The sequence below is a fragment of the Periplaneta americana genome, chromosome 14, assembly GCF_040183065.1.
Source record: "Periplaneta americana isolate PAMFEO1 chromosome 14, P.americana_PAMFEO1_priV1, whole genome shotgun sequence".
Classification (NCBI taxonomy): domain Eukaryota; kingdom Metazoa; phylum Arthropoda; class Insecta; order Blattodea; family Blattidae; genus Periplaneta; species Periplaneta americana.
The window spans coordinates 151247439-151272449 of NC_091130.1; the positions used below are offsets into that span (position 1 = coordinate 151247439).

Below are 25011 nucleotides of genomic sequence, written 5' to 3' on the forward strand. Positions count from 1 at the left end.
CTTTCAGATTTTTTGACAGAAGACTGGATGACAATAGCTTCTAGTATACAATGCGTGCAGCTCTGTGTTGTGTAACTTTCTCCATTCTCCTGTAACTTCATCCCTCTTAACCTCAAATATTTTCCTAAGAACCTTATTCTCAAACACCCTTAATCTCTGTTCCTCTCTCAAAGTGAGAGTCCAAGTTTCACAACCATACAGAACAACCGGTAATATAACTGTTTTACAAATTCTAACTTTCAGATTTTTTGACAGAAGACTAGATGACAATAGCTTCTAGTATAGAATGCGTGCAGCTCTGTGTTGTGTAACTTTCTCCATTCTCCTGTAACTTCATCCTTCTTAGCCCCAATATTTTCCTAAGCACCTTATTCTCAAACACCCTTAATCTCTGTTCCTCTCTCAAAGTGAGAGTCCAAGTTCCACAACCATACAGAACAACCGGTAATATAACTGTTTTACAAATTCTAACTTTCAGATTTTTTGACAGAAGACTGGATGACAATAGCTTCTAGTATACAATGCGTGCAGCTCTGTGTTGTGTAACTTTCTCCATTCTCCTGTAACTTCATCCCTCTTAACCTCAAATATTTTCCTAAGAACCTTATTCTCAAACACCCTTAATCTCTGTTCCTCTCTCAAAGTGAGAGTCCAAGTTTCACAACCATAAAGAACAACCGGTAATATAACTGTTATTGGTTTATTGGCACTGATATTGGTTTATTATATATAATAGATCACAGACACATTACATACAACAATTTTACACAAAGATATATTATTATTTAAATACAATTTCTACGTTTTACCTATTAACATATTTGTTTTGTCTTGCACTAGCTTTCAGTTATTGTGCAAGACTCAACTCATTCTAGAATATTGGTACCATCAGTATTGGTTTACCTTCCTAAGATGTACTTCCCTCTTCACTCTGCAATGTGCAGCTAGCGTATCTAAATTATCTCTAATTCTAGTTTCTTCCATACCTCTTTCCTTACAAAAGTATTTATACAGTTCATACAAGCTCTCTCTCGTAGGTAAGCCTTCATTCCTTAATTTTATTTCATAATATTCTTTTGACGTACCTTCAAAACTATTAAATTTAGAAATAAAAAAGGTAGCCAAATAATTTCTAACTAAGTCAAATATGTTATTATCTGTGAGTCTAGACAAAGCGTACCTTCCAAACTTGAATTTATTAGTCAGCTCAGTGACTGTACTTTCCCTTAATGCTTCCTTCCTTCTATTTTTTAATTTTGCAATCTTCTCCGGTATTTTATTTTCCGTGTATTTGTTTATTATTAAGGGATGTTGACTTTCCTCGTATTTCTCCATACATCTACACTTGTTACTTTCTTCCATGCATAATTTTACATCTATAACAAGAAAAAGAAAGAACCATATATACACATACCCATACACATACACTACAATTGTTTCACTATTTATTTATATATTTCTTAATTACTTTCGTTCACATCTATTTCCTTTATTCTATCCATTCTAATTTTTTTAACCAAAAAAAGATATAAACCTAATTGCTTTTGCAATTTTATGTTATTAATGTTCATGAGCTTTTTTATAGCTATTTCTTTATTTATTTGAAGGAATTTTTCTTTTATAAATTTCTTACGTATATCTTCAGTATTTTGACACTCAAGAACAATGTGAATGTCATCTTCTCTCCTTCCACACAATGGGCACGTGCCTTGAGGTATATTGCCTCTATTATTTCTTAATTTCCAAATCCCCAGTCTAAACCAAGCTAGTCCAAATCTTTCCTTCAATATAACTGTTATATAAATTCTAACTTTCAGATTTTTTGACAGAAGACTAGATGACAAAAGCTTCTCAACCGTTTCTTTTACGACTGCGCCAGAAAAAAAAACTCTACATAAAATCTTCGATGGAAAAACGCTGCCAGAAACTAATTCCGCTTATTATTACTCAGTGTATGACGTAAACAGTACTTTCCAAGCCACTATCACAGTTCGTCGCTAGTCAAACTGGTTCTAGCATTGAACCTGAACTACATTTCCAGACATCGCGTCTTCGTTGACGTCATGATAAGAAACTCGATAACACGCCCCTCGCTTTTCAGCAGGTGAGTTTTGTGCAAGATGTCTTTTTCGTTTTACTTTGCATCTTGCAGTTCTGCTCTGCTGTTGCTTTGATATTTCCGTCAGCAATTATACTACCATATTCAACTAACTTGGTAGAAAAGAGCCAAATAATAATACTAACCATATCGTCTTACACAAAGTAAGCGTATACATATAAAAGGTTTCGAAATTTAGGTAATTTTTATTGTGATGTTCTGCACCTTCAAATCTTGGAGTACATAACATATTCATCATACAACCACTCTCTTCCTTATTTCTTTTATAACTCGCTTATTATTCTACGTAAGCCACCACCGTAGCTCTGGCGGTAGCGCGTATGTTTGCTGTTTCGGAGATTCGGTCGAAGGTGGGTTCGACCCCTGCTTGGGCTGATTTCTTGATTGGCTTTTTCGATATTTTCCTCAAACGTAAGACGAACGTAAGATTTATCTTTCCAAGAGGTGGAAAAATTCAAATATCTTGGAGCAACAGTAACAAATATAAATGACACTAGGGAGGAAATTAAACGCAGAATAAATATGGGAAATGCCTGTTATTATTCGGTTGAGAAACGTTTGTCATCCCGTCTGCCGTCAAAAAATCTGAAAGTTAGAATTTATAAAACAGTTATATTACGGGTTGTTCTGTATGGTTGTGAAACTTGGACTCTCACTTTGAGAGAGGAACAGAGGCCAAGGGTGTTTGAGAATAAGTTGCTTAGGAAACTATTTGGGGCTAAGAGAGATGAAGTTACAGGGGAATGGAGAAAGTTACACAACACAGAAGTGCATGCATTGTATTCTTCACCTGACATAATTAGGAACATTAAATCCAGACGTTTGAGATGGGCAGGGTATGTAGCAGTATGGGTGGATCCAGAAATGCATATAGAGTGTTAGTTGGGAGGCCTGAGGGAGTAAGACCTTTGGGGAGGCCGAGACGTAGATGGGAGGATAATATAAAAATGGATTTGAGGGAGGTGGGATATGATGATAGGGACTGGATTAATCTTGCCCAGGATAGGGACCAATGGCGGGCTTATGTGTGGGCGGCAATGAACCTCCGGTTTCCTTAAAAGACATGAGTAAATAAGTCTCCTTCTACATGAATGCACAGTGTTTATTCTAGTCCTCGAACATATGATACAGGGCATTCTTTGACATGTTCCTGAGAATCAATTCACATTTCTGGAATCAATTATCACCTGTGATGAATCATGGGTGAATCATTACGGTGCTGTGGGAAAACTAGCTACGACAGTGTGAAAATCGCCAGGTTCGCCAAAACCAAATAAGGAGAAAGTTGTTCCATCGATTGGGAAGGTAACGGTGATCACGTTTTTTGACTGTAAGGAAATGGTTCAGCAGCATGCAGTTGCCCTTACGCTACTATTACAGGAGCATAGTACACGTCAGTATTGACGACACAGGAAGCACATTGCAAAGAAATGACCACAACTTCATCGTGATGGATGGAGACTGAAACAGACAACGCACAATCTCATATCGCGAATCAAGTCGTGCAATTTTTTGCTAAATTTAACATAACCTGTGTACCACATTCGTCTCATAGCCCCGATCTCACACTCTGTGACGTTTTTATTCCCGTCACTAAAGGCAAAGCTCCGGGGCATTCGATTTTAGAACTCTGAATCAGTGTTTAAGAAATGTTAGGCAATTCTCAAGGACCTGATAAATAGTGGCCAGCATCATGTGTTCGAGGACTGGAAGAAACGCTATAAAACGTGCATTCAAGTAGAAGGGGAATACTTTGAAAAAGGTCATGTAAACATTGAAATGAAGTATTACCACAATCTAGTATGTAGTGACGAAGCTCAATACGTAGAGAATATTTTTTTTATTTTTTTATTTTTTTTTACTTAAATTTAAATAATAATAATAATAATAATAATAATAATAATAATAATAATAATAATAATAATAATACTAATAATAATAATAATTTATTTATTTAATAATAATTTATTTATTTAATCTGGCAGAGCTAAGGCCAGTAGGCCTTCTCTTCCGCCCAGCTAGACTCTAATTCTAATTAAATACATTTGCTTACATAGTTATTACATTAAAATCTAGATCATAAAACAACATGAAAGTAAATAATAAAATTGGATAACTAATGTTAGTGTGACAATAATAAACACTGGTAAGAAATAGTTATAATAATAATGATAATAATAATGGTAATAATAATAGTAGTAATAATAATAATGAGATAATTTAGATATTTATCTGTGATATATATAAAACCATTAAACATTGAGAAACCTGAAACAGCTATTATTGTTAACAAGAATTGTTAGAAAAATATCTCGTTAGCCTATTCTTAAATTGGTTTGATGTCTGACAGTCCCTGACATTACTCAGTAGGGAATTCCAAAGCCGAGGAACAGCCACAGTGAAAGAAGATGAATATGAGGATGTTCGGTGGGAGGGAATGGATAATATTGAGGAGTGTTGTGATCGTGTGTCTAGGTTATGATGGGTGGATAAATTTTGAAAACGAGACGCAAGATAGACAGGAGTGGAGAAATGCAATATGTGAAAGAGAAGGGAAAGACAGTGGATTTTCCTACGATCTTCTAGATGGAGCCAGGACAACATTTCGAGGGATGGTGTTACGTGATCAGCCCGGCGAATATTGCAGACGAAACGGACGCACATATTATGAACACGTTGTAGTCTCTGCGCCGAAGTAACGCTTAGGTCAGTAAGCAGAATATCACGGTAATCGAAGTGGGGCATCACGAGTGTTTGCACTAACATTTTTTTCATGGAAAATGGTAGAAAATTCTTCAATCGTCTAAACGAGTGGATTAATGAAAATACAGAATAAAGAATATAATTACAAAACAAACAAGAGAAATAGAAATAAAATAATGTAAGCAATATAAAAAAAGAAGATACAGTAGTATTAACAAAATTTGAGACCGAATGAGCAGCGCTCGTGCTCGGTCGCAGTTCAGATATAATATTAAAATAAATAATAATAATAAATAATAATAATAATAAAAATAAATAAGTAAAATAAAATAGGAACTAAAATATAATTACAGCGGCAATGGAATTATATAATATAATATTAACACTAGAGAAGAATCATATCGCACGTGAAAAGTAGGACTAATATATATTTCAAAATTACAGAATACAAATATAATATAGGTTGATTAATTCATACACATATGCTATAAATTTATTTAATCAAATTGAAGATATTAACACGTTTCTAATTTTCTTGTTATATGTTAGTTGGTTACATGTTAGAAGTTCTGGGTGTAATTTAGTTAAAGCATTGTACAACCGAGGGCCAAAATTTATGCTATGCTTTAGACCAGCAGATGTGAGACATTTGGGTTCTACTAATGTTGAATTAATATTTCGTCTTGTGTCATAATTGTGTGTCTGTAATACAAACTTATTACGATTTTTATGATAAAGTTTTAACAGCGTATACTTATAAATTTGTTCAATATTAAATACATTAAATTCAGAATAAATTAATTTAGTTGGATAATCGAAACGTTTCTTCAAACAAATTTTAATTATTCGTTTTTGTAGTGAATTTAACGGACTAAGATTAATTTTTGTACTTCAACCCCAAACAATTATACCATATTGAATGATAGACTGAAAAATGGCCAAATAAACATTTCGTTAGAACTCTAATGGGTAAGTAGCATCGAAGATTAACGAATTTATAAATTGTTTTACGAAGCCTCTTACAAAGATAAGTAATGTGATGAGGCCATTTTAAATTCTGATCAATAATGATACCCAGATATTTGACATACGTGGCTTCTTTCAAAGGTGGACATTTACAACTTTTGGGATCTAAACAATTTTCACTGTGTATTATTAGTCTATATTTATCGCTAAATTTTAAATTTTGAACACTGGCAGCTGTTAACGAAAAAGGAACTAAAGTTGATTTAGATATATTTAAAAAAAGGAAGTTAGAATTAAGCCATTTTTAAGAATGCTAGCACCTATATTAGCATTTCTATATGCTTCCTGCCAAGTAAAACCCATCCATAAATAGTTACTAACCACTAGGATCGCTACTATCGCCTCATCACAGACAATGCGAAATAGTACCGGCACAGTCTATTGTTCCTAATCCCTATTTCAGTTTGGTTGATAGGCTTTCCCCTCTACTCACACTCTTTACCATCCGTGGAGGGGAAAATGCTACTGTCTATCTTACTAACATTCGACTAATTGACTTTGAACATAGTGAAAATTCTTATCATTGAAAATGTTTACGGGTAATGTATATTTCGAAAATCTATACTAAGCGTTTGTATTTTATTTTATTGTTGTATATGTCAACTGGCAGATTAAAAAGCTACTGACAGCAAATATAAATGTTTTCTTCACCGCTAGTTGCTACTCTAAGCATACACAATGGGACAATCTGCACTGAGTCGCTCCCCCCTGACTTCATAATACGAACTAACATCCCTTAATTCAATTAATTATTAGTTGAAAATATTGTAAGAACAACACTAAAATATACTGATTCATGTAATTGCCAGACATCTGTGTCACTATCCACTTATGTACTTTATTTAATATTTTATTTTCTTGTGTGTACAACTTGGGGGGTGCAGGTATAAGAGGTAACAGCTACCGGTCTGTTACGGACGGACTCAGGGCAAGTAGAAGGGGAAAGAAATGCCTTCGCATCCTCTCAACTTGTATGAAATGTCGTTTAGTACCCTCAACAACTCAAGCTTCGTGACTGTATATACTAGACTGTGGTATTACACTTCTGTGAAGAAAAAAAAAGTCGGTCCGTCATTCTTCAGCAAATCCTACACTGTTTCATAACTGGTTTTAAGAATAGAGTTAGCAACACTGTCTGCGAATGCAAAACGGTTCTTTCACCGTTCTGAATGTTGCAGTCCTGGCCACAGTATAAAGAAGATACAGTAAGGTCAACTAGCCCATTTCGTGGGAACAAATTCTGAGTGCGCATGTCACGAAACCGGGTGTATTGTCTGGAACCTCCACCAGATGGTTCTCCATCTACGACAGGCTGGCATAATTTAATATTAACTGAAAAGATTTATTACTCATCTTTTAACAATTTGAAAGACATGAGGCAAAGGAATGGCAACATAATCATAATAATAATTACTTCCGTATGTAAACATCAGGAAAATATTCACTAATTGACGCTAATGTTATAGTTACTGGTAGATGCTTATGCTGGTAACGTAATATTGAATCATTAGCTACATAGATCATGGCATTCGTTTCGATGAAGTTACGTCAACAATGGCTATAATAAAATTTTGCTGACTAGCTAATAACATTATATGGAAAGAAATGCAATGGATATGAAGAAACAGAATAAAACGGTAAGCACTTCGCTAATAGTATGTTTTACTTCAATCATAAACACTGCAATTTTATATGTATTTTGAAAAGAAAAAGTGAATTTTCATTCATAATAAGACACAAATATCTCTGCAGAACAACGGAATAATTACAACAGTTAATACAAAGTTTAGCATGTCTGAACAGCTGGTAACTAAAATCAGCTGTTAGGGCTGCCGATACTAGCGAAATGGTTGGATTCACTGAGAACTATACCTCCCTAAGCTTGATTTTAGTATCAACAACATCAAAGGTGCCGACAAGAGTTGTCTCTACTGTATCTTCTTTATACTGTGTCCTGGCTTCTAAAGAACAGTTCAGAACCATCAACCCAAAATCATTACATTTGGTTGTTATAATATTGCTATTTCTCCTGCGCAGTTAAAGAAACATTTGTAATTGAATGAAAAGTTACTGCATACCATTTGCGGGAGCTAAAACGTGTAGACGTGTTCCTTATGTGAGCTTTGAAAATTAAGAATTTTCGAACCTGTATAAATATACAATTTCCTTACTCCTTCTATGTGTGTGGAACACAATCGTAAAATTTTGCCCGATATTTTTGTGAAACTATAAATATATCTTATAGAATTGCTTTCGGCGAAAGGCTGCACAGCAGAAATATGCCGTTGCCACTGCTTCGGTGATATAACAATAATTATTATGAATTATACGAGAAAATTCCTAACGACAAGGCAAATAAAATACTCCGAGGATATCCGACCCAAGAACTTCTTGATCCCACTTAATATTGTTTTAGGAAATTAGAAGAATCCGATGGTATTTTTGGTTAAACGAGCGTTGAGCGGATTCCGCCGATTTTGGAATAGATACCGACGCGGTTAGGTTAGGTTAGTTTAGGGTTTTATTATCCCGTCAAGATAAAGTTGAAAGCGATTGAGTGTGATTTTTTGTTTTCTATGTTGGCAGTTCAAGTACGTCGGTGTCTATTCCAAAATCGGCGGAATCCGCTCAACGATCGTTTCACCGTATTTTTTTTATTTTTATTCATGTTTATCATCATCATCATCCTTCACGAATTAGGCCTCTGTAGACCTGTTTCGGCCCCATCTAGCAGTCTTCTTAAAGTTCTGCCTGGTCGACGATGTCCTCTAGGTTTATATTGCATCATAATTTTTGGGATTCTTGAATTTTCCATTCTTCTTACATGATCTAGCCAATTGAATTTTTATCTGCTGATTTTTTCTTCCACTGACTCTACTTCTACTTGTTGTAAAATTTCTTCATTCCTTTTTCGGTCTAAAAGAGTATATCCTGCTGTCCTCCTGAAAAATTTCATTTCCGTTGCTTTGATTCTGTTCGTGTCTTTTTTCTGTAATGTCCAAATCTCGCTTCCGTATATTCCGTAAATGTTTATATACCTCAAAAATCCCGCAAAAACTAATTTTTACAATTAACATTTGAGGAGAAAAATTCGCTTCGGCGATTGAATTGGTTCTACGCACCAAGCGCTCTGACCACTGAGCTACGCCGAATTCAATCTACAGCATCGGATCGAACTCTTCTCCTACAGTGTTGTAATTTGTACTAACTTTTTCTTCGGGTCGAAAATCGAAACCAGTGATAGATACCGGTGTAGACACACGTATTACAAACTGTCTGAAATAATTACCACAATGGCCTGGAATTTATAGATTTTATTAACGTTTATACAATTCACGTTTTTAGCTCGTGCGTTATAAAATTGCATATTTATTGTGTCAAATGATTGTGTATATATTAGTTTTAATTATTCAGTGTACTGTAGGCCATATTTGTTAACTATTAATAAATTGAAAATTGTAAATAGTAAAATTGTGGTGAAATCGACCCTTAGTGTTAAAATTAATTTTGTAATGACTTTGAATTTATAATCCAGTTTATTTACTTCCAATTTTGAAGTACCGGTAATAACTTAGATGTTCAGTTACCACTGTATTATCATAAATCGATACGCAATATTTGCATTTACTCCTTGTTTAATGTTTTTATATCGCACAATTCCCACATTTCAGACTAGGACGTATTCTGACAACATTTACTTGATCCCTGAGCTGCTTCTCTCTACAGAATTCCTCTACATGTTTATCATATTAAAGAAATTACCCCCCAACTAAATTCAGCTTGTTTTCTATTAGATCTATGCAAAATATAGCAAATATCAATACCTAAAAAGAATATAATTTGCATATTTTCACTGGATAATGAGTTTTGGAATAATATTCTGGGGAAATTCCACAGATAGTAACAGTATATTCCTATTACAAAAAAGAGTAACTAGAATAATAGTAGGTGCCAAATCTAGGGAATCGTGTAGGACTATTTTCAGAAAACTACAAATAATGCCCATGGCTTGTCAGTATATCTTTTCATTAATAATCTTCCTCTTATGTAATCGTGAAAACTCTGTAACTAATTCAACAGTTCATAGCATAAATACAAGTCAAGAAATGACTTTCATACTCTATCGGCAAGTCTATCGTGCTATCAAAAAGGAGTGCGTTATATGGCAGTAAAAATTTTTAAAAGCCTCCCTATCGATATAAAAAATGTAACTCAAAACATAATATTATTTAGGGCTAAATTAAAGAAGTACCTAATTTCTCACGCCTTCTACTGGGTGTTCATTTCAAAGTGTGTCATGACGTCACTGTTGGCGAGTCAGCGATTTGAAGCGAATTTCAGCTTTTATGTCAGAGAAGTTGCCTATTAATCAAGGCGTTCAATCTGAACTTAAGAACGTGTACGGTATAACTTGAACGTCGTAGTAACAGATAGCGGTCTGTACGGTCTGTGTGCTACCATAACCTCTTTCGAACTGTGTTTTGCGCGGGCAAGTCGTACCCAGGGTATTGTTATCATCGGTTGCGTACGGCAAGATTCGGCAACACAAATCAAATGCTCCGTGTCCATGTTGACCGTCGAAGTTAATGTCAACAAATACGTAAGTAATCGTCTTAACCCTCTCCACATATCCTGACAGTAAGAAAAAACTCACCTCAGTACATGTTTCCAAACAGTTCACATTCCTGCCACTACCAGCGTTACGGTGCGTATCGGTAAGTACTCTTCAGAATGAACGCCGTACTTGCTAGGCAACTTCTCTTACACATAGGTAATAGGCTCATCGGCTAGCCACATGACGGCATACAGCGAGCCATGACACATTTTGAACTGAACACGCAGTATTGTATAGGTGAATTTTTGACATTCAATAACACTTCATGAGATTGATACTAAAACTTTGTGTTGTACTAGTAGACTCTATTGTAAATCTCGTGTGTATAGACTATATTTCATCTAGACTGTGACCATAAATTAAGACTTTATAATAATATTAAGTTTTTTGATTTGTTCCATATTCTAGCTGTAAGCATGTATGAATACCATGGAATGTTAATAAATACAATACAATGCACTCATTTAGTTTTTACATTTCTACGAGTGAAGTATTAAATTGTTTCTTGAAGGACAAATTTCCATTCTCATGACGAGAATAGAACCCGGAATCTCATAATTTATAGTCACGAATTCCGACCACGAGACCACGAAACCGTATATTATACTGGGTGTTCAGTTCAAAGTGTGTCATGGTTCGCTGTATGTCGTCATTTGGCTAGTCGATGAGCCAAGAGAATTCGATCTTCCTACACTTCCGCAAAGGCGAATTACCTATGTGGTAGACAAGTTGCCTAGCAAGTACGGCGTTCATTCTGAAGAGTGCGTACCGATACGTACGGTAACGCTGGTAGTGGCAGGAATGTGAACTGTTTAGAAATACGTAGTCTACAGAGGTGAGTTTTTTTTTTCTTACTGTCGGGATATGGGGAGAGAGTCAAAACGATCACTTACGTATTTGTTGACATTAACTTGGACGGTCAACATGGACACGGAGCATTTGATTTCTATTGTGGAATGTTGCCGTACGCAACCGATGATAACAAATACCCTGCGTACGACTTGCCCGAGCAAAACACAGTTCGAAAGAGGTTATGGTAGCACACAGACCGTACAGACCGCCATCTGTTGCTACGACGTTCAAGTTATACCGTACACGTTCTCAAGTTCAGATTGAACGCCTTAAATATAGGCAACTTCTCTGACATAAAAGCTGAAACTCGCTTCAAATCGCTGACTTACAACAGTGACGTCATGACACATTTTGAAATGAACACCCAGTAGAATCTGTTATGTTAGCGTCATTTTTAATAGCATTGATAGATAACATCGCCTGATTTTTATGCATCTGGCAGAGTCTTGGTGTATCTAAGGTTGCATAGCGTCCTAAGAATGTTGCTAGGAGAACTGCTGTATTGTACACTGCCATTTCGTGTTCTATAATAGTCTACAGCAGCTTTACAACTCTAGTTTTGAACGCAGAAACTTGATGACTCTCAAACCTGTCAGTTGATACGTTTGCCTTGTGAAATACGAAGCTTCAAACTGCGGAAATTTATGTCGTCGTAATAAGCGTGGAGCTGAAGGCTACCAGTTCTAAAATATTTATGTGCCATTGCGATATGTATGACTTAGACGTTATCTCTATTTTCCTGGCGACGAATAACTACGGAGTTTTGTACTTGTAGCAACAAGGAAATCCTCCAACTACTTACAAATGGCTTTTAGAGAACCCGGAGGTTTATTACCGCCCTCACATAAGCCCGCCATCGGTCCCTATTCTGAGCAAGGTCAATCCAGTCCATAGCATCATATCCCACCTCTCTTAAATATATTTTAATATTATCCTCCCATCTACGTCTCGGCCTCCCCAAAGGACTTTTTCCATCAGGTCTTCCAGCTAACACTCTACTGGATTAAAAATAATGGAGATAATTATTACAGTTGTCTGAACACTATTTATTGATAAAATAAATAAAATAATAAAACTGGTTAGAAACCATACATATTTCGGGGGCTATGCTCCCCCATCTTCAGTGGTTGTGCCACGACTGCAACAAGAGAATGGAATGTATAAAGATCTTGAATATGCTACAACATTATAAAATTTTTAAAATACCAAGTCTGATACAATATCGTTAAAAAATAAAATGGTCTAATGTATTGAATTGAAATTTCATTATAAACTTAATAAAAAATAAACTTGAGAATAGTTATTAAATATTGTTAAATGATATCTTATAGAAGAAATATATATAATACAATTCTGATGATACAATATATAAATCTTAAGTAATACTAATGGTGACCCAAGAATAATGTTAAAATGTCATATTATTATAGAATGTCAATGACAAAATGTGAATGTTATTCATTCCAAAATATTTGGAATTAAAGATTGACCATCAATGAAGTTAAAAACTGATGTTAAGAATTTTTAAAACGTTTCAAAAATAGTACTTATGTTCTTATACTATAAGTACAATCAGAAATACTTTAGAAGAATGGACACTACTACAATTTAGATGCTGACTTCACCTACGGTGTAGATGATCTACCGCGTGTCGTATCTTAAAGAGGGCTGACTATGTTAAAGAGCAAGACATAGAATACGTAACCAATACTACGTTGATCTTTTTTTGTTGAAACCGGAAGTGATATAGAGGTCAAATAGGATATTATTATCATAAATAGCTTTGTCATTCAAATTATGAAGGTTAATAAGCTTATCCTTATAAATTTCTATTGATTCCAATATATTTAACAATTTGCCTTTTCTGTTGGTGTGTAGAACTTCCATATCGGAATTAATGTTAGTGAAAAAAGTATTTAACTCTACTGGGTGTTCAGTTCAAAGTGTGTCATGGCTCGCTGTATGCCGTCATATGGCTAGCCGATGAGTCTGGAGAATTCAATCTTCCTACACTTACGCAGAGGTGTCTTACCTATGTGCCAGAGAAGTTGTCTATAAAGTACGGCGTTCATTCTGAAGAGTACTTACCGATACGTACGGTGACGCCGGTAGTGGCAGGAATGTGAACTCTTTCGAAACATGTACTGAGGTGAGTTTTTTTCTTACTGTCGAGATATGGGGAGAGGGTTAAGACTTACGTATTTGTTGACATTAATTTCGACTGTCAATATGGACACAGAACATTTGATTTATGTTGTGGAATGTTGCGCTATGCAACCGATGATAACAAATACCCTGCGTATGATTAGGCCGCGCAAAACACAGTTCGAAAGAGGTTATGGTAGCACACAGACCGTACAGACCGCCATCTGTTGCTACGACGTTCAAGTTATACCGTACACGTTCTCAAGTTCAGATTGAACGCCTTGATTAATAGGCAACTTCTCTGACATGAATGCTGAAACTCGCTTCAAATCGCTGACTCTTCAACAGTGACGTCATGACACACTTTGAAATGAACGCCAAGTATATGATACATTTCTGGATTCACCCATACGTGCTACATGCCCTGCCCATCTCAAACGTCTGCATTTAATGTTCCTAATTACGTCAGATGAATACAATGCGTGCAGTTCTGCGTTGTGTAACTTTCTTCATTCTCCTGTAACTTTATCCCTCTCAGCCCCAAACTTTTTTCTCAGCACCTTATTTTCAAACACCTTTAGCCTCTCTTCCTTTCTCAAAGTGGGAGTCCAAGTTTCACAACCATACAGAACAACCAGTAATATAACTGTTTTATAAATCCTAACTTTCAGTTTTTTCGAGAGCAGACTGGATAATAAAAACTTCTCATCCGAATAATAACAGGTATTTCTAGATTTATTCTGCGTTTAATTTCCTCTCGAGAGGAAACCCTCCACAGTAAAAAAAAAAAAAGGAAACAATTAAAAACTACCATTAGTGGTTCTCTTTGATTTCGATGTCAGTATACTTCCATTCAGCTTTGTTTACATATTTTGGAAATCGAAGTACTGGATATAAGGCTTTAACATAGAAAAGCAATTTTCTTGAAATGGGCTACTTGTTCACATGTTCATGTTTAAGTATATTAATTAAGAATTTAAAAATTAATTAAAATGAAACAATATCAATACTTATCTATTTAAAGTTAGAGAAAAATGGTAATGTTGCTACGTCTATTCATTTCTATATAAGTGTCTCTGATTCACGGCCATGGACCACCGCCGTAGATCAGTCGGCTGAGGAGCTTGCTGGCTGTTGATCTGGAGTTGCGCTCGGGTGTAGGTTCGATTCCCGCTTGGGCTGATTACCTGGTCGGTTTTTTCACAGATTTTTCCCCAACCGTAAGGAAAATGTCAGGTAATCTATGGCAGATCTTCGACTTCATCTAGCCGAATACCATCTCGCTCTCACCAATATCATTAACGCTAAATAACAGTAGTTAATGCAGCGTCGTTAAATAACCAAGTAAAAAATTCACGGGCATTATTCAGAGATTCATAACCAGGGCTGGGAATTATTTGAAGTACATGTATTTAAAATACGTACTTGAAATATATTTATATTTTGTATTTTACAATTTAAAGGATTTCTGAGAGTATTTTGTTACTTAAATGTATAAAATTGATGTATTTCGAATCTGCGCGATTTAAAGTTTCTCATTGTGGCTACAAAAGGAGTTACATACTGGCTATTCCATCTCAAATCGACCGAAATATAGAGAAAATTGACCTTACAATTTCTCAATACAATGAAACTGTTTTTGTACGTAGAGAACTGTGATAAATGCTTTGTGCAAAGTTTGAGGCATCAGAACTTCATAGTGTTTAATTTAAAAATATTTAAATGTATCGTATTTTCATAAAATTTGCAACTTTAAACTGTTGTAGCTCCGAAACCCTTTCACCCAATGATCAAAATCATGGTTTATTTTGATGCTAAAAAGTTAAAGTTTATATTGACATATAAACAGTTTTTCTTACTTTTTATGAAAATGGAGAAATTTAGATTTTTCTTCATTAAGACGCCTTTGTCCACGAAAAAATATTTTTAAAATATATGGTTAGACTCCGCATTGAAAGTACAAATAAACACATATTTTTACTGGTGTACCGGTGATAAGAAAGTATTGAAAATATGAAATAAAGAAAATAAATAGTACGCGCGTGAACTAACCAGCTGACTGTGAGGCGGGAGCTAGCCGAGGGATGCAAGCCCAGGAGATATAAACACGTGATGTTTCGTCTAGTAGCGCATAGTTGGGCTAGCTTTATCACAGGTTTTCATAAACACAGGAGTAAAATGATGCCCAACGCTCGCTTATCTTCATCTCTCGGCCAGTGCGTGCGGTACTGAGCCGTTAAAGTCCAGGCGTGTGAAAATAATTTATTTAATACCCTCGAAACTTATTGCCATGACAGTAAGCAAACAATGCCGAATCCCTCTTAATAATGCAAGGTTTTTTCTCAATATTTTTTTCATTTTTACAAATGGGCAAAAAGCCTAAAACTAAGTAAAATCAGATTATCTGTCTGTCTGTGTGCAATAAAAATAAGGATTACTTCTTAACATAAACTACCAAGACAATTCTTTTTCTACTTTAAAGCCTTATATCCAGTACTTTAAAATGAGCTCTCGTTCAATGTTCTGCAGTAAATGCAAGGTTTTTTCTCAATATTTTTTTATATTTTTACAAATGGGCAAAAAGCCTAAAACTAAGTAAAATCAGATTATCTGTCTCTCTGTGTATAATAAAAATAAGAATTACTTCTTAACATAACCTACCAAGACAATTCTTTTTCTATGTTAAAGCCTTATATCCAGTACTTCAAAATGAGCTCTAGTTCAATGTTCTGCAGTAAATGGTTCCAGAGTTCTGAGCGCTGAAAGAGGCTTGTTTTTCTAAAATACGCTAAATTTGTCGCTCAACAATACAAAAACCGTTTGACTTTCGATAGTATATTTTTGCAAATGCACTGTCCTCAGCACCTTGTATAAATAGGGAAAAAAATTAGGGTATAAAAATGCGAGGTTTTTTGCCGATCGATTTCATATGGAATAGCCCATACAGAATATGTATACAATCAACTGAACCGTTCTTTGCTATGCATTTGGCCAATTCAGATGACTTTTACGTTTTCAACTCAACCACAAGTACTACAGATATTGAAAAATTGTTGTTGCGTAAAAATAAATTCGTACGAGGATTTAAAGTTACGACCCTGACTCGAACTCAGACTAAAAATTTAAAATCCTTTTTTTTTTTTTTTTTTTTTTTAATAGTGTGACTATAATATAAAATGTTATGACACTTTGTACCAAACAAAAATACACTACTGGTACCAAAAGAGCTATTTCATTATTCCAGAATGCGAAGTAAACTTAGAAATGAGGGGAAATGGTCATAATATTGACACTGGAAAGTGTAATTTTCTAAATGCGTGCTTTGTTAGCCCGACGTTTTCCATATTAGTAATTCCCATATATGGCCTACATGTGTATGGTATTACCAACGTATCAGAGTGAAATTCTGCAATTAATGTTGATCCATACACACGTGCACCTGTCCGGTGAAATGCATTTCAATGCACGTTAATCCCATTGCCTGTCACACGTCGAATTCTGTTGTGTTACATGAGATCAAAACTCTGGGATTGTATCACATTAAACAAATGTTCCACTCATGTTAACGAATACATTTGCAATGCAAAGTTGCTATTTAAATTTATTTCATAATATTACGCAATTCAATATTATGTCACAATGTTTACACCAGGCATGGGTAATATGTTCTCGCGAGGGCACTGTTTACACCACCCCTACATTTCTCTCTCCAAAAATATTATTTCTATCTGCGTGTACGTACAGTAAACAGAGGTTGAACTCGGTACCATAGCGTAATAATCAGGGTTGTGTAAAGTGATGGGATATGGCGGAGAAATCGACGAACCATTTTAGAAAGGAAACAACTCGAAATGTAAGTTTCCTAGTGAAGAAAGTTCAAACTGCTTGGAGATCTGTGTTGACTGTGTTTGTAATCTCTAGAGCCCGGATGTTAGGCAAGATGCCTTTTTTACTGAATGGAAATAAATCATTATTTGCAGAGATATAAATGTGATTGAAGTAAATCAAAGTGATAGGACCGATTTTTAGTTTGTCTATTTAAGATATTTCTTACTAATGAATGCCTTTTTCTTGTTTATTTTCAATTTTATAATTAATTGTAATGTAATTTGTACGAAATTTAAATATTTGAAACAATGACTAACTTTACTAACAAAAGCAAATAAAATTAATTTATTTCGGTGCTTAATCTGCTAATTGTTTAGAACCAATTACTGCTGAATTTACATCACATTAAAATACATTATTTATGCGCACTCTAAACATTGAAATTCTTTACTATTAGGCCCTTCAAAATTCATTGCTAGCAGAGTGCTAACTATTTTTACTGAAAGGCGGTTCCTAATTCCAATTTTTACAAGATTCATACAACTAAATCGTCGCTCGCAATTTACAGTATGCGATGGAATTATATAAATCAATTAGAAGAAATTGTTCACTTAACTTACATGAATTGCATCAACTCTTTGAAATCAATTCCTGAACATCTATTGCTCAATACCTTTTCAACATTTTTTTTTTGCAATTCATTTTGCGTAATTTTCAGAAAAGTCTGTGAATATGTTAGAAATTTGATTTTTCAGTCGTTGACTTTACTACTTTATATATTTTGTTAGGTGTTAACCTTTACATAATAAATTGTGTGATGTATGAACGTTTTCGTTGACCATGTCAACATCATCAGATACACTCTGTCATTTTACAATATCATACTCTCAATGTTATCTACACAATTCACATACAATACATGTTTACTGTCATATGAAGGTAAAACCTATTAAAAATTATATGAATTAGTTTTATAATGTTGAATTGTGGATACCCCAACTGTCAACAATTAAAATATACTTATATTATGACTAACGTTACTAACAACCCATGATAATATAAGTATATTTTAATTGTTGACAGTTGGGGTATCCACAATTCAACATTATAAAACTAATTCATATAATTTTTAATAGGTTTTACCTTCATATGACAGTAAACATGTATTGTATGTGAATTGTGTAGATAACACTGAGAGTATTGATATTGTAAAATGACAGAGTGTATCTGATGATGTTGACATGGTCAACGAAAACGTTCATACATCACACAATTTATTATGTAAAGGTTAACACCTAACAAAATATATAAAGTAGTAAAGTCAACGACTGAAAAATTAAATTTCTAACTTTTTCAACATTGCCCATGCCATTGGCATTTCATTTAAATTTAGATTAGTTCAAACACGTCTCTGATTTCATTTTCTGCATTACCATCTTTGTTTCTGAAGTCCAATGTGGTTGTCGCATTTTTGCATATTTACATTGAAAGTTTGTTGCATTTTTAGAGGCCGAGTTGCAAAATGCAACAATTCGACTGTGGCTTAAACCTTGCCCTATAATATATAGTAATTGAAGGCCTTCCCTGGAATAAGGATGTAATATTAACAAAACTATAACTGATGTTTCAGGAGAAATGAAAATAATTTCAAGGCCATATTACACTGGATCTATAGCACAGTCTAGTATATACAGTCACGAAGCTCAATACGTAGTAAATATGCATCCATAGATAGTTGCTAACCACTAGGATCGCTACTATCACCTCATTACAGGCAATGTGAAATAGTACCGGCACAGTCTATTGTTCCTAGCACCCTCACATCTCGAGTTTCGTGCCTGTGTATACTAGACTGTGCATATATTTACTAGCGCTATTACCTGACTAATCAAGGAGACAAATTTATTGGATGCTTTTTTCTTGAAGAAGAGGAATTCCCTGGGTGTCTAGAGTCTGGAAATTTGTATGAATCTGATTGTGATTGTGAGTGTGCCGGGTTAATATTAATTAACCAATCATCAAAATATAAAAATACATCAGGACTGTCGCTGGGCAGTAACCTGAACACACGTTTCAGCGTCACATTGTTGACAAGTAACTCCATCTGTTAGCACAACCATAAAGCATGTAATAGATGTTATAGAGTTACCAACAACGAAAAAAAAAAAGAAGCTATTGGATGCAATAATTTAAATTTATTGTTGATTGTTATTGGTGGATTAATAACTTTGAATTACTGAAGGTTTTGTAGGTGATACATTTTAATGATTGCTGATGGTTTATGCTCTGGTTTATTTTGTTTGGCTAATATTTCTTATGAGCTTGGACTTGTAATGTGAATATAATTACAATTGTACTGTAAGTCACGTATTTCAATAATTTGATGTTACATCCTTTTTCCTGAAAGGACTTCAATTATTCTAACTAAAGATATGTCTCCACCCTTAAAATCTGTTACAAGAACTACAGTTTTGAAGTTATTAGACGTGAATTTTGTCGTCATTTTAATTTATAACGTCATGACCCTATCCCATCTGTTCATGAGATTAAAACAAGATACTGATTAACCGTAGAGACTAGAGCTAATGTTGGTCAGTGAAAGTTTGGTATAACATGTAGCAGATTGCAACCAGCTGTCCAGTGTAACGTCACGGATGCAAATGTTCCGAGTTTTGTGATCACATGATGTGTATTAGACTGGACGTTGGGTGCAATATGTGGCAGATTACAACGAGAGATCCAGTCTGGACTTATCGACGTAGATGATCTAATCAGTGGCCACACCAGCGAATAGGAATTATAAAGAATGGACACTGGGCTAATTTCCCTGGTCTATATATCTGCGCGCATGCGTTTGCGATAATGTATAATTCCACTTTCAAACGCTAGAGATCAGTGTAATCGAGCACCCACAAGCGATGGAACAGCAATCTTGATTCGCTGGCAAGTCTGCTTAAAAATATTTATGCTGTCGACTGGCTCTACGATATCAGCGCTAACTCTAGGGCAAAAGGCAGAACCTCCCGCTGATGCGGATAGAGTTGGTTTCAAGGTCACTGAAATAGTCACTACTGTAGTCCGAAACAGCTTACTTAATATCATAACCTCTTTAGTCTGCTTGTCTATGCGGATGACATAAATATGTTAGGAGAAAATACACAAACGATTAGGGAAAATACGGTAATTTTACTTGAAGCAAGTAAAGAGATAGGTTTGGAAGTAAATCCCGAAAAGACAAAGTATATGATTATGTCTCGTGACGAGAATATTGTAAGAAATGGAAATATAAAAATTGGAAACTTTTCCTTTGAAGAGGTGGAAAAATTCCAATACCTGGGAGCAACTGCAACAAATATAAATGACACTCGGGAGCAAAATTAAACACAGAATAAATATGGGAAATGCCTGTTATTATACGGTTGAAAAGCTTTTATCATCCAGTCTGCTGTCAAAAAATCTGAAAGTTAGAATTTATAAAACAGTTATATTACCGGTTGTTCTTTATGGTTGTGAAACTTGGACTCTCACTTTGAGAGAGGAACATAGGTTAATGGTGTTTGAGAATAAGGTGCTTAGGAAAATATTTGGGGCTAAGCGGGATGAAGTTACAGGAGAATGGAGAAAGTTACACAACACAGAATTGCACGCATTGTATTTTTCACGTGACATAATTAGGAACATTAAATCCAGACGTTTGAGATGGGCAGGGCATGTAGCACGTATGGGCGAATCCAGAAATGCATATAGAATGTTAGTTGGGAGGCCGGAGGGAAAAAGATCTTTGGGAAGGCCGAGACGTAGATGGGAGGATAATATTAAAATGGATTTGAGGGAGTTGGGTTATGATGATAGAGACTGGATTAATCTTACTCAGGATAGGGACCGATGGTGGGCTTATGTGAGGGCGGCAATGAACCTCCGGGTTCCTTAAAAGCCAGTAAGTAAATATAAGTTCTAGACGTACTTGGTATGAAACCTGGACAGAAATAGGTATATTTCACATTTCGTTAGAGGAAATAGCATGGTAGCGACTTCTTCAAGAAAGAAAGAGCTTGTAAATATCTGAAATAGGCTATACATTCCAAAGTGGTCTTCTGTTTTCGGAATTCATACTAATGATTTCACGTTATCAAACAAAATACATTTTTAGATTAGGTCTCGTGAATTGTAAACTGTTTAGTAAAATCAATGAATTACATGTTGCCAGACAAAATAAATTTTAATATTAGATCATACTAATCCTAATTACCAACATAATATGCGAGAAGTCCTTGACAAGCCTAAAGGACTAGCTTCTGACTACAGTTCACGAGGTCCCGGGTTCAATTCCCGGTTAGAACACAGGCATTTCCCTTTATATTCGGGGCAGCGTAACTCCTTCCAGGTGCCCCAATCTCAGAAGTGGGTTACAAATAAGGCATTGCCAGGGGAGACCAGAAATGTTAAATGACAACCTTGTGGCATTGGAAAAAAAAAGTGAGAAGTCTAGAAGGAAAATATACTAGGCCTATTTCATGAATTATTGAACAAATTAGGAAACACCTCGCACCATAAAGAGAGATATGGTAAATAAGAAGTCATTGTTGTTAAAACTATTTATTATTATTATTATTATTATTATTAGTAGTAGTAGTAGTAGTAGTAGTAGTAGTAGTAGTAGTAGTAGTAGTAGTAGTAGTAGTAGTAGTAGTAGTAGTATTTATTTATTTAACCTGGTAGAGATAAGGCCGTCAGGCCTTCTCTGCCCCTCTACCAGGAGATTCCAACTACAATATCAACAATAAAATTACAATTAGTATTAAATTTACAATTACAATTACAAATAATATTACAGTTAGTATTAAATTTACAATTACAATAAAATCAAAGTATGAAAAGATTACCTGAATAATTAAAGCTAGATAATTTATCATAGAGAAACAAAGAATATTTTATATTTACTGAATTACAAATTAAATCTAGAATAACAAAATTGTATAGTGATGAAATTACTGAATATTGAAATATTTTGTGATAGATTAAAGAAACTATTTACAAGTAATCAATTACTGACCAAGTGCCTAGTAAGTTTTCGTTTGAATTCAATTTTATTTCGACAGTCCCTGATGCTAGCAGGTAGCGAATTCCAGAGTCTTGGCAGGGCTATTGTGAAAGAAGATGAGTATGAGGAAGTGCGATGGGATGGTATTGTTAGTATTGTTTCATGACGAGAGCGTGTGTTCAGATTATGGTGGGAAGAAAGGTAAGTGAAGCGAGACGACAGGTACGAAGGAAGAGAAGAGTTCAAGATTTCGAAGAGAAAGAGAAGTGAATGTAAATTTCTTTTCTTATCTAGTTTAAGCCAACCTATTGCTTCCAGGGATGGGGTAATATGATCCCATATTATTATTATTATTACTTCAATTTCGTAGCATTGTAATTTTACCCTCTTTGGTGATATTTGATATTAGTTGGCAACACTGAAGAGACAGCCAAAATTAGACTTATAGGGACTACACTTACGTGATTCTCACTGTACATCAAAGGTACCGTCGCTCAGTGTCCATTCTTATAATTCTCTTCACGCTGGTCACACGCCGTTTAATAGAGCGAACTTTGCACTGCACTTACCACAAAGAAAACACCTATGACAATGGCGCCTTCCTTGAGAGAACAACCGCAGCAACAGTGCCTCAACCTCACCGCCATCTTGCGCCTCACACCATGTCGAACCGCAGACTCTGAAAATAAAGCCAAAAAACAAAGTTATGTATGGTACCCTAGAGAAATTTTTGTAGTACATTGTAATTCAAAAGTTATTTAAACTTTAAAGCGTTATAAATGTTATAATATTTGAGGTACGAAACAAAAACATAACTTTGTGCGACAAACAATATGATTTTCCTTTGTTATTTTTGCATTTCCTTAGTTACAATTTCGTTGGTTAACCCCTTAAAAACCAGGTATATGATTATGTCTCATGACGAGAACATAGTATGAAATGAAAACACAAAAGTAGGAAATTTATATTTTAAATAGGCGGAAAAACTAAAGTATCTTGGAGTAACAGTAACACTTCTATGACACTTAAGACGAAATTCAACACAGAATAAATATAGGAAATGTCTGTTATTATTCGGTTAAGAAACTTTTGCCATTCAGTCTGCTTAAACAAATCTGAAAGTTAGAATTTATAAAACATTTATATTACCGGTTGTTCTTTATGGTTGTGAAACTTGAACTCTCACTTTGAGAGAGGAAGAGAGGTTAAAGGTATTCGAGAATAAGGTGGTTAGGAAAATATTTGGGGCTAAGAGGGATGAAGTTACAGGAGAATGGAGAAAGTTACATAACACAGAACTGCACGGATTGTATTCTTGACTTAACATAATTAGGAACATTAAATCCAGACGTTTGAGATGGGCAGGGCATGTAACACGTATGGATGAATCCAGAAATGCATATAGAGCGTTAGTCGGAAGACCTGAGTTGAAAAAACCTCTGGGGAGGCCGAGACGTAGATGGGAGAATAATATTAAAATGGATTTGAGGGAGGTGGGATATGATGGTAGAGACTGGATTAATCTTGCACAGGATGGGGACCGATTAATTTATAGCAAAGATCCATGAGAAACAAGAGGCATAGTACTTTAAACTTCAATTAAACCTGTCAATCACCTACCAATAATGTAGCTAACCTTCCATTCACCTCCCTACATACTACCTAACTACCTACCTACCGTTCAATACAACCATCCATCTATCCACCTAGCTTTCCTTTCACAGTCACCTATTGTACCTATCTAAGAGTATGTAACATTCAATTTGCACACACTGAACTACGAACATACGTACCCTTATATTCACATAAGCTGCTTGTCTGTTCTGCATATTAACTTAACCTTCCATCTCTCCATTCACTCACATATTTACCCACTCGCTCTCACATATACCCATTCACTTGTTATCCATACTCCTACGTACTAACCTTCCTATTCTCCCAGTTGTCCACACATTTGTTCATACAGGGGTCCCACAAGGATCTATATTAAGGCCTCTTCTTTTTCTAATTTTTATAAATGACCTTGGCCCTATAATAAATGGAATAGTTTATCCTATACTATTTGCAGATGACACAAGTATCATAATTACAGGCAAGAACTTTGCTACATTCAAATATAAAACAGAAATAATTTTCCTTAAAATTTATAACTGGTTTACAACCAATAAACTAGCATTAAACATTAATAAAACTAACATAATTAAATTTAAAGCCACTTCAAATTTAATCTCTGAAACATTGGACACAACTATCAACAATACACCTCTACTAGAAACATCAACAACCAAATTTCTTGGTTTGCATATTAATAATACAATAAATTGGAAAAATCATATCAAAGAAATAATCCCCAAATTTAGCTCAGCATGCTTCGCAATTAGGTCGTTGCAAGAATTTCTAAACAGCAGTATATTAAAGACAATATATTTTTTGCCTATTTTCATTCCATTATGTCCTATGGAATAATATTTAGGGGAAATTCTGGAGATAGTAAAAATATATTCTTATTACAAAAAAGAGCTATTAGAATAATTGTTGGAGCAAAGGCTAGAAAATCATGTAGATTATTTTAAAAAAATGGAAAGATTCTAACCTTAACAAATCAATACATATACTCTACAATAAATTTCCTCTCATGTAATAAAGAAAATTTTCCAACTAACTCAGCTATACATAATATAA

The 25011-nt window shown here is 34.8% G+C and overlaps 1 protein-coding gene across 1 annotated transcript in view; it reads right to left on the reverse strand.

Moving 5' to 3' along the window:
• LOC138713856 (uncharacterized) overlaps positions 1-25011 on the reverse strand; it is a 55560-nt gene that overhangs the window by 29252 nt on the left and 1297 nt on the right. The window contains exon 2 of the mRNA XM_069846312.1: positions 22899-23008. Within this exon, the coding sequence (XP_069702413.1) occupies positions 22899-22976 (78 nt within the window). The 5' untranslated portion in view covers positions 22977-23008. The remainder of the gene's footprint in view (positions 1-22898; positions 23009-25011) is intronic.